Below are 11420 nucleotides of genomic sequence, written 5' to 3'. Positions count from 1 at the left end.
GAGGGAGGGGATATGGGGATGTCTGTATACGTACAGCTGATTCACTTTGTTATAGAGCAGAAACTAACACAACATTGTGAAGCAATTATATTCCAATAAAGATGTTAAAAAAAAAATCCACTTTTGTTTTATGCATTAGGCACCCATGTAAAGATTTCAATTGGAAAAAAAGATCTTCTGATTTATGCCACCTAGTGGTGACTGAGATAAATATGACTGCTGGCTTAAAAAAAAAAAGATCTGAAGGTATCTGTACTATAAATAAGGCTTAACTGGGAGAAAAATGTTGACAATGTGAAAATATCTATTACTACATATCATTTAGATTACAGGTATTCAAAAATACGATATTTCAGTAAAATCAGTTCGGAAGATTAATTTAAATAAAGCCAGAAGAGTAGCTTGCTGCCTACATGAGCAAGCAGGATATCTGATGTGTATTCTAAGATGACACCTATGTTTACATCTATTATGCCATATCAAACACCACCTTAATTCAATCAAGATTTTCATTATGGAGAGTGCCTTAAAACACAAAAATTGGGTTACAATTGGAAAAGGGGTAAAAATAAAGGGGCATTGAAGGTAAGGCGAGTATTCTTGAAGGATGAGGAATACAAAAACAAACCAAGAAACGAAGGTTCCTTAGAGGCAGGATTAGCCACTCCCACTACGTGCAAGATGGAAAGAAAAGGGACGAGGGGGCAATGTGGGGTACGAAGAGAATGTAAGAGGAGTCCTCAAAGGGCCTGGGTTCTACTCCTCGGCTCTCAGCGGGTGTCCCTGAGTAGAACACACTTAACCTTTCTGAACTCCCAGACCCATATCTGTAAACAACAAAGGGACCCCTTTAAATTCTAATATTCTATCAGGCAATGACCATAGGAAAAATATTCCTGAATCCTTAATAAAAAAAATAACTTTGGTGATACCAACTTAGTAAAACAATCCAGAAACAAAATAAGTAACAGCACTTAACGCATTTCCTGGCACACAGTAAGTACTTCATCAATATTAACTACTAGCAGATAGGAGACTTAGGGAGATGGTCAGAGAGGGGAAACAAAAGGAACAGAAAGAAGAAGAAGGGAAGATGAGTCTAGCATGCAGTATTTTCTAGCTCCAGCTCTCACATTATTACACATTTAAATACCTTCCTCATAAGTGTGAACCAAAAATACTCTTATCATCATTCTGTATGAGATACTTCTACACTTAAAGAATTATTATCATCTTTTGATAAGAAGAAAAACGGTCTCTTTACACTCATTTTTATTAAACAAATAAGGCTGGTAGTGGAACTTTTTTTTATTTAATGCATAAACATATAATTCTCTTTATTAGAGAAATTGTACATATTGGTGAATATGGTCAATGGTCACATCTATGGGTTAATTCTTTAAAAATCAGAACCAATAATTAGGATAGATTCTATGCTCTCTTTGTTACATTGTGAAGTGTCTTGTGTAGTCATATTCTATTGTCGGAATGACAGCTTGTACAAATTTCAAGAAAATTAGAAGATACCTAAAGGTCTTTAGCTAAGGAAAACAGATTGGTAAATAGTTCTATGATTTAAGCTAACATTGTAAATATCCATTTTATTAAGCAATAACTCCTCAGAAAAAATACAGAAGACAAAATCTTAAATCGAGTATATTATATTAAAAAAATTCATTCATGCATTTGGTGTCTATTCAACATGAGGCTCTCTATAAGAATGACTGACCCGGCCGCATTTAATATTTGCATGTAAGACTTCTTAATGAGTACAAGTCCATATTAGCCCAAATATTTTAATATAAAAATAAGGACAAGGTTGTACATGTTTAAATGAGTGGGAGATGGTCTTTTTATTGCCTGTAAGTTTGCTAGAGTATGTTAGAAAATGAGACAGTGTAAAGAATATAAAAATACTGAAGGAAAAGAACAAAAAATAAGTAAAAACCCTCCATAAGGAATGATTCTTGGTTAGTATATGTACTTGCCATATACTATACTGGAATAGTCTTTAATAAATCTGCTATACTGGACTGGCTTTAATAAATTCCTGAATGGTTTTCTATGTTCCACTGCACTTAGAAACATTAAGAGATTAATTTTTCTCAGGGGAATTGATGACAATTATGAATTATATATAGAGTCTTCCAAGTTGCTACACAGCTTCCAAAACAGAGATGAATGCTCAAATTATGCATAATAGAATTTTAAGAGTAATTCTGGTTTGGACCAAAAGTTCTTGGTTTGTTTCAGTATCAAACCAGCCCAATGTTTCTCTGAGGCACACATTCTATTAGCAATGCTTAGGTTATCTGTAGTTCCAAGACAGTGGTGACCCCTCAGTCTCCATCTAACACTGAGTGGCAGGAACCACCAAGTCGAATGTCAATCTAGCATCAAACTAATTCAAGCTATTTGGTATTTAAATCATTGACTCTTGACTGCTTTTGATGCATCCATGCTATGGGTACGTGTATTTCAGGATCCAGTAGTTTACTTAATTCCTCTTGTCAACCCCAGAGAAATAAAGAGGTGCTCTTATCTGGAGAAAAATGAAAATACTATATTTGAAGACTACCTGAAATAGATTTCAGGTGCTTTACTTTTTAATTAACCTATTTATTTAATCGGAATTCTTTCTTTGCTTCACAGAGACCTCAGACTGACAAAACCCAACTTTACTTTTACCTGATAGAAAAGTACGTTTTTGATAACATGTTAAATCAGAAATATACTTGAAAAGATATTCACGTGTTATCCTCTAAATTCACAGGTTATTCATCTTTCATCAACAGATTAAGCGCTTTGAGTTTCTTTTCCATAAAGAGTTCACAGTTGTGGAATTGCATACTCTCAGCCACTGCCTCAACAAACAAAAGCACTTGGCAAGCTGCTACCTAGAAGTACATATTGCTCTGAAGCTCTGTAACAAGGCAGAGCTAACTGGTGCACATAAGGACATGTGCTTATCAACTGAACAAGGCCAGAACTATCAAAATGTAACATTTTCTAAATAAATTAAGGACTCCCACTAAGACTTCCAGATATGCAGGGCTAAAATAAGTTATACTACTGTGACTTAAAGTTTATACTAAATTTCCCAAAAAGGGGGAAAAAAAAATCCCAGAAGCAATTTGCCTCTAGTCGCATACACAGGTAAGGATACATATGAACACCAAGTTCTCCCCCTCCTTCTGCAACAGTTTCAATGATTTTCTTCATCACCTCAGCATGCCTAAAAGCAAAAGTACATATCTTATTAGTATAGATCAACTGGATCAAAGTAGGAAAAGCAAGTTTTTGTTTGCGAAGAAACCTACGTTGTTACCGTCTGTGAATTAATTTTAATATATAACAGTACTATTGTAAAATATTCTCCTCCCTACTCCCCAAGAAGCCAGATTGTTGAGTCATGCAGACAGTTTTATTGCAGCCATGGTAGTCACAAATGAACACAATGGGACTAGTTAGCTTTCCTATAATGGGGGCGGAAGGGGGGTAGGGCAGAAAATCAGAGAAAGGGAAATCATGCCAGGGCATAAATGCAGAGCAAGGGCTTTCTGCTCTGAGAAACAAAAAAGAATCTAAACAGGCAAATTCAAAAAAGCTACATGGTAACAGCTGGTCAAAAAAAACACAAAGATATTTATAAGGCTGTGATTTTGCCTCTTTAAATGTTTAACAGAGAGTAAACCAAAAATGAGTTAAAGAAAAGCCAACTGGTCAGAGTTAAGAGGTTTATATTTTTTTTTTTCAGATTAAAATTATCTGATTCTACTTAGAAAAAAATGTTTGGCTTTATATAAAGAAGGATATTTATCTGAAGTTTTCCACAAATTTTGTTGTGGCCAACTGGTGAATCTCCTATGCTATAGAAAAAGGTGGCATCAAAGTAATTGCCTGAGCATATACTTGAGAAAAGGGCACTGTACAAAAGAAATGAACTTTTACACGTATCCTGGCTTAAATAACACCACTTCAATTTTTATGAGTACAACCTTCATGAAAGAGGCAGTCAACTTAGAAGATGAGAATAAATGTACTGGCCCTGAGAATATGAAGACATAACCTGAGGCAGCCAACGGCAAGGCCTAAAATGCCCTTGCAGTCTCATTTTACAGGCCCCCAGCTTTTTTTTGCCTTATTTACATTATATTCCATAATACAGTCATTTACTAAAATGTTTAACATCACCAGTTAAATTACTTATCTCTTTTTCCCACTGAGTAAAGTTTATACTTCAGAAAGAGACCTGCCTCAGTTTGATAAGCTCTGTCCTAAACTCTCAAGCCACAAGAGGAACCAAAAAAATAACTCTCAAAAATGAAAACCTTTTAGATTAGATAATTTTAGATAGTTTTGGTTTTAAACTAATGACTCTTGAAATACTTTTCACAGTTAGCATTATTAACACTCTTAACATAAATAAACTTGAAAAATGAACTAGACTTCCTATGGGATAGATTTTTGGAATAAAAAGGTTGTTAAAAATGAGAAGAAAATATTAAAGGATTTTTTAAAACAAGACTGTTGCCTCTAATTAGTCAATGGAATATCAGAGTTTGTATCTGAAAAATACTGTTACCAAAATTGCTCAATGATTTGTAGAAGTTACCCATTAGAAATAACTGAAAGAATTTAGCATGTAACTTTTTTTTAAGGAAAATTCTAAACAGATCATATATATAGATTCAGTTTCACTTATTTGGCCCTGTGAAAACACATTAATACAAAGAAATCCCAAATTATAAAATGTACTTGATTTGGTAGGGCTGAAAACCTCTTAATTGAAAAGTAAAGGAATAGAAATTCTACATACATCTCCCTTCACTAACCGATAAAAGGAGATAAATAGGTCACCTAGAAAAAGCACAGTTAACTTTACATTGCACGTTCGCAGAAAGATATATCACAATAGAGCAAACCATGTCTAAATGATTAGTATTTTTTAATCTAAAAAGGATCTTCCAAAGTATTCTTGGAGCTAATAACAGGAGTGAAATCACAAAGATCTATACTATAACTAAACACACACAAAGGACAAAAATTATTCTTAATGAATTTAAACTTAAAGGAAATTGGTAAGGGTTTTTTTTTCTTTGTCTTATATATTATTTAAGCACAAAAACATTCCTAAGGAAGACAAAAGAGAATTTTATTTATTAAGTAAATTTTTCTGTTCGGGCACCATGTTTATACAGACTCCCAAGTAGTAAATCCATGAAGTATACACACACACACATGCACACAAATACACACACACACACAGACACACCTGCATGGGTGAACTGAACACATAGGAGGTGGTGGAAGATGAGGGTGATTTTCAATGGTCACTGTTTTCTTCACATGATCTTGACTGATGTCTTCATACATGTGCTCAACTGTTAAAGGCTGCCGTTGCTAAAACCATAAAAAGTGCTTTGAAATTACTGTTTAAAAACTTTTAGGCCTAAATTTCAGGGTTTACACTTATCCCCACCTCCCACATCACCTGCAGTTCTGAATTCTATACTATTTAGAATCACCAGATTATTTTGGGCAAAGGATTTATTTACACCAAGTAGGGAGGGAGGGAGGAGAGAGTCTGTCCATCAAGGCTATGTGACATCAGCCACCATCTAATACAGAAAAGATCCCACAAAAAGGCAGGTTCATGGCTATCAAAACATTTTATAACGTTGTAACATCTTTTAGGCTGATTTTGTTTTATTTTCTTGTTTCCCATTTATAGTCATTGGAATGACAGGTTAAAGAAGTTAACTTTATTTCAGTTATCCTTTAATTCAATTAAGTGAAATTCTTAAGGAAAAAAACTACATGCAATATGATCATTCTGCAAATGCCTATATATCCAATAGATATAATCCCAAACAAAATTTAATACAACAAACCAACTTCAATTTTCCTCACATTTTGAAGGGATAAATAAGCTCAGGGACCAAGAAATAAATGTAACAGATTATTTCTGTTTAATTCTTAGCAGTGGTGTTGTTACAATGAATAATTCACAGTTTCTTCAAAATAAGAATAAAACTCAACATTAATCACAAAATTATAAAACAAATGATTTGTAAAATTTAAAAGGCAAAAGTATATATCCATGGGCCTAATGACAAAAGAATTCAACACAAAAATTTTAAATATTTACATTAAAATGTCTTTCTTTAGTTTTACCTCATCATAGCCGAACAACCACAGTCGGGGTGTCTGGTAATATTTATCATAAGTGATGTAAAGGTCATAAGTTCTGGTTTGCAAAATAGCATCTTCACCTCCAGCATCAGTTTTAGCTTTACAAGCTTCTACTAGTTTCCTTGTATCTAGAGTAGCCTGGTAATAGTGGAGAAAAATTTACAACCATTAAAATCACTATGAATGTCATGTTTTAGAAAATCTATTTTTCCCATCCCATATATTTTTTATTCAACAGCAGATATAACAAAATGTAAAGCTAAAATGTTATATACTGTAATAAACAATGTACATATATTAAAAACTCATTTGATAGATCAAGATATTAAGAATACTAATCCCCAAGTTTACTCATTAAAAATTAACTAAAGACAAAACTTGATTTACAAACCTCATCTGTTTCCAACAATCCACTCTCTTCATATTCTGTTTAAAAAAGCAACAAAAGATTAATCAAGTTCAAAGTAATTTCCTAAACCAAATTACATATTACTTCAGAGTATCATTCAAATCCTGGGTTTTTGCTTCTGTTCTGACTGAAGATATTGAATAAACATGAGGGAGCTAATTCTATACTTCTAAAGCAGCAGACAATTTACGTGACAAAGCCAGAGAAAGTTAGCAGGCTTAAGGCTTGGTCTGTGCTACGACAGTCTATTACTAATACCAATTGGCACAATAATACTGTAGAGCCTTAGGTGACTCCATAGGGTGCACAAGGCTGTTTATAGAATTGCATAAAACGTGCTCGTTAAAGTCATCACTGACTTCCACTTGGCTGAATCCAGTGGTAAATTCCCAGCTTTCATCTTAATTGACCTCTCAGGAACATCTGGCATGATTTATTCCCTCTTCCCTGGAACGTTTTCTTTCCTCAGCCTTTAAGATACTACATTTTCCTGGCTTTCCTCCCACCTCACTAGCTTCTCCTTCACTATCTCCTATGCTGGTTCCCCTTCATCATCTACAGTAACTACGGGCTCAGTTTTTGGACGTTGTCTCTTCTTTATCCACACTTACTCCCTTGATGATTTCATCTAGTCCCAATGGCTTTAAATGCTGATGACTCTTAAATTTATTCCCTGACTGCAAACACGGATACCTAATTGTTTACTTATGACTCCAATCAATGACTAAGGAGCAGAGCAAATATCACATGTCAAAAACTGAGCTCCTGACTCCCCCTCCAAAGCCATTCACTCCTACAGTTTTCTCCATCTCAATAATGACATCTTTCCAGACGTTTGGGTCAAAAACCTTGGAGTCACACTTGAGTACTCTCTCTCCCTCATGTCACATCCAATCCAGCAACAAATCCTTTTTCGGCCCTACCCTCAAAATATGTCCAGAATCTGCAGTTTCTCATCACTTGCAATTCCTACTCGAGCCCATGCCACAGTCATTTCTTGCCTAGATTATCAAGATAGCCACTTAACTGTTGTCCCTATCCCTTCACTCTATTCTCAACACTGCAGTCACAGTGATTCTGTTGAGATGTTAAATCGCATTCTCAGTTGTTCCTCTACTTAGAAGAACCCTCCAATGGCTTCTTGTCTCGCTCTGAGTTAAAGCCAGGGCCCTACACGACCTGTCCCCGGGTTACCTCTCTGACTCCATGCCTTATTACTCTCCCCTCTCTCCTCTCTAGACATAGGAGCCTCCTTGCAGTAGTTTATACACGCCACACATGCTCCCACTTCAGGGCCTTTGCACTTTTCCTCAGATACCCAAATAGCTTGTCCGTTCACTTCCTGCCAGGCTTTACTTAAAAGGCATATCCTCAATGAGGTTCTTCCTTGACTAACCTATTTAAAAATGACAACACTCATCGTACTACAAGACTCCCTATCCCCTCCCACCTTTATTTTTCTCCCTAACACTTATAACCATCTACGACGGTATGTTTTGCTTATCTACTGTTTTTTGTCTGTGTCCCCTAAATCAAATATTAGCTCCGTGAGATCATGTCTACTGCTTTACCTCCAGCACCAAATACAGTATCTGATACATAGATACTGTATTGCTCAATAAATATTTGATGAATGATGGATGAAAATTAACTGTTATATTAGATACCAACAACACTGTTTTAAGCAAAATTCATATATAGCAATTGTTTCTTTAACTCTATCCAAGGGAAATGTAACAAACATACTAAAAGGCTGCCAGATATTTAAGGCAGTCCCACAGCTTGTACTCTAAAAACAGTGCTTTATTCATAAGGTTCCCCACTCCAACCGGGACAACTGTATGCCATTCAGAGACAAATGGAACCCAGAAAGAGTATTTGTACAAGAAGGTGGTTCTGACAATTATGAGACATCCACGTGGAAATGAAACTAAACAAGTAGATGTGAAGTTCAGGAGATCTGGGTTGGGGGTTTAGACATGGATGTCTTGAGCGCAGAAATGGTCTATGAGGTTGCTGTGAGCAATTTCGGTTACAAGTAACTCATTTGGAATTCCTCAAAGAATAGGAGTATACAATGGAAATAAGGACAAGACTCTTACTAGAATTCAGGAACAGATATACAGCTAGGTTTCACAGAAACTCAAAAGTAATTTAGGAAACAAAACTGAAAAAGGTACTTTTAAGTAAAGGCTACTCTGGTTGATTAGGCTATGCTGTCACCTCCTCATCATCGAACACCACTTGCCATTATGGTGCTTCAACTCTACTGACACTACCTTCTACTTTTGCATTCTCTCTCACTAAATCCTATGTATTGGGGGGATTTAGCCACCTTACAGCCTCCAAAATACCTGCCCTGTCTTTTTTATATCCTCTTCCTTTTTCCAACTAACCCTCTCTCTATACATACACATATTCATATTTAAACTCTCACAGAGAATCTAATGTAATTTATACACCATTTTTCCTGTTGTAAACAATTCTGTGCCAGACCACAGTATTCAATTACAGAAGTCATAAGAGTGGATAAAAATCTACCTGGGAGTGAGCAGAAAAAAAAAAAGTGAAACCCCATGAAACAGTAACATTTAACAGTGAAGCAGAAGTAAAAGAGCCCAGCAAGATGACTTAAAAGAAACAGTCAAGGAAAAAGGAGGAAAATCCTGTGTCAAAAAATCAAGGGAGGAAAAAAAAGAGGAGGAAATGGTTAACAGAATCAAATAAATAATGCAAAGAAGGTAAGTATAATAAAGACAGATTGGATTTAACAGAGAGGTTGTCCTGATGACAGCAATTTCTTCATCTAATTTTAAATATCTGAGGTTTCACCTGTATTAAAGATTATCATGCTAATGAAATAGGAAGCTTTGAATAGCCATATACTTTTAGACCTGTATCACTGTGTTCTGTTAGTACAGTGGGTTTCAATCTCTTGTAACAATGATTCACTAATGCAGTGAGTCTCAGCTAGCAATCCTAGGAAGGCACTTCAGATTTTCAGGGAGCAGTGGGGGGATTCCATGTAGTTCAAAAGGCCCCATTAAGAATCACTATCATAAGGTTTTAGTAGTAAGATGTTATCAAAAAGGAAAAAGAAAATACTAAATGCCAGAACAAATTTTGTTCTGAAAAAATTTAAGAATTAGCTTAAGAATCTGTGTCTTACGGCTGTACCCAGCATTAAAGATTTATGATCAGTACTGATCTCAGCAGAAATAATGCTATCATGGCTATGCTCTGGGTGAAGTAGAAGAGTCCAAGACCAAGATAAGTTCTGTGCTGATTAAATTTAAACTAAACAAATCCTCTCTAGGCTGCTAAATGTTAAATTTAGAACTCAATGGAGTAGAATTCTTAACTCACATCAATTACATAAATTCTAAAAGCAATATTCTATTGTGATTAAAGCAAATCCAGAACACGAATACCTTCCATATCTGCAGCTTCTCCTTCATCTTCCTCTTCCTCCTCCTCACATAATGCTGAGCAATCTTGGAGTTTTATACTGTCCTTTGAAATTGATTATATTTAAAGTCACTTAAATATGTTCATTAGTTCAAATATTGAGCACCCACATGCCAGCACAGTGCTAACTAACCACTGTAAAAATAAGAGTGATAAGATATTTCTTATGCTCAAGAAACTCCTCCTTCAGATGACAAACCCATAAGCCAATCTTTAAGAGTGATGTGCTAAGTGCTGTGACTGAAAAATATAAAAGTATCATAGAAGCACCGAGTCATCTAAAAAAGTTGCCAGTTGCACTTCCAACAAAACAATACTTCTAGTTAAGCAATTCATTAGTATTAGAAAACCAATTCAAAGTTAACTTGCACACTTAAAGGAGAAAAAGCTATATATCTATAAATCACAATACATTTATAAGTTAAATTTATTATTATAAATAAAATACTATCATATTCTCTAATTTGTTAACATTCCTGACTGAATTAAGCAATTACAGTTATTAGAACACATAAGATCTCAGTTCTTAACTATATTTGCACTAGAATGAAATAATGCTAACCAAAGCCAAGCCTAATATACAATTAACATTTTCACAAAATTAATATTCTAAAAATCTGAAGTCAATGTAGTAGGTAAAAAAATTGGACATTTAGTTTCACCTAATTTATAATTTTACTCTGGATAGCAAGTATTCTAAGCACTAAATTATAAATAATCATGTAAATTCTATATTAAACAGGAAGTCACAGGGAAGATATATTCTAGTTGTAAATTATTCTAAATATTCAACCTTTACTAGGACATAAGAATGTTAAGTGGGATACAAAGTACCATATTAACCATTATTGCATTTATTAAAAATTCTTAAAAGAATTACCATAAACCTATCAAACAATGCTATCCACACTCCTCTGCCATTTATCATTCCCAAAGTCTGAAGCATACATACTAATGGCTGGAGTAAACAAGAGCTTCTGAAGCAGCAAAGCCATTTATGTAATTTTTCCTTTATCATTCAAATTCTCCAAAAAGTAAAACTTCAAAAGGATGAATTCTCAGGCTAATGAACTGAACCTTAAATCCCTAGCAAGCATAAAACTGTACGCAGGGAAAAAAAATATTGTTTTGGTTTCTAACACCTTCTGTTAAGCCCCAGTAACAAATCCCAAAAGATCCAAATGACAAAAACACATAAAGAAGACTATCTTAAACTAGGAACTGTTGTAGTTGAATGTTTCATAAGGACAAAAGGAACACAATTATTCTGCCCAAATATTCTGTCCTCTAAGAGATTTGACTGTGAACAAAACAGTTAAGAAAAGATAAGGGTGAAGGCATTTCGTAT

At 34.7% G+C, this 11420-nt stretch overlaps 1 protein-coding gene across 1 annotated transcript in view; it reads right to left on the bottom strand.

Moving 5' to 3' along the window:
• Positions 1-1269: 1269 nt before the first annotated feature.
• The window catches only part of ATG3 (autophagy related 3), a 29455-nt gene continuing 19304 nt past the window's right edge, over positions 1270-11420 (bottom strand). The window contains exons 7-12 of the mRNA XM_036850105.1: positions 10036-10117; positions 6587-6621; positions 6178-6333; positions 5276-5403; positions 3167-3235; positions 1270-1527 (exon numbers count right to left, since the gene is read on the bottom strand). Of these exons, the coding sequence (XP_036706000.1) occupies positions 1446-1527; positions 3167-3235; positions 5276-5403; positions 6178-6333; positions 6587-6621; positions 10036-10117 (552 nt within the window). The 3' untranslated portion in view covers positions 1270-1445. The remainder of the gene's footprint in view (positions 1528-3166; positions 3236-5275; positions 5404-6177; positions 6334-6586; positions 6622-10035; positions 10118-11420) is intronic.

The sequence above is a fragment of the Balaenoptera musculus genome, chromosome 4 (assembly GCF_009873245.2).
Source record: "Balaenoptera musculus isolate JJ_BM4_2016_0621 chromosome 4, mBalMus1.pri.v3, whole genome shotgun sequence".
Lineage (NCBI taxonomy): Eukaryota > Metazoa > Chordata > Mammalia > Artiodactyla > Balaenopteridae > Balaenoptera > Balaenoptera musculus.
The sequence above is the reverse complement of the archived record's forward strand: the minus strand, read 5'-3'. Positions and strand labels throughout refer to the sequence as shown.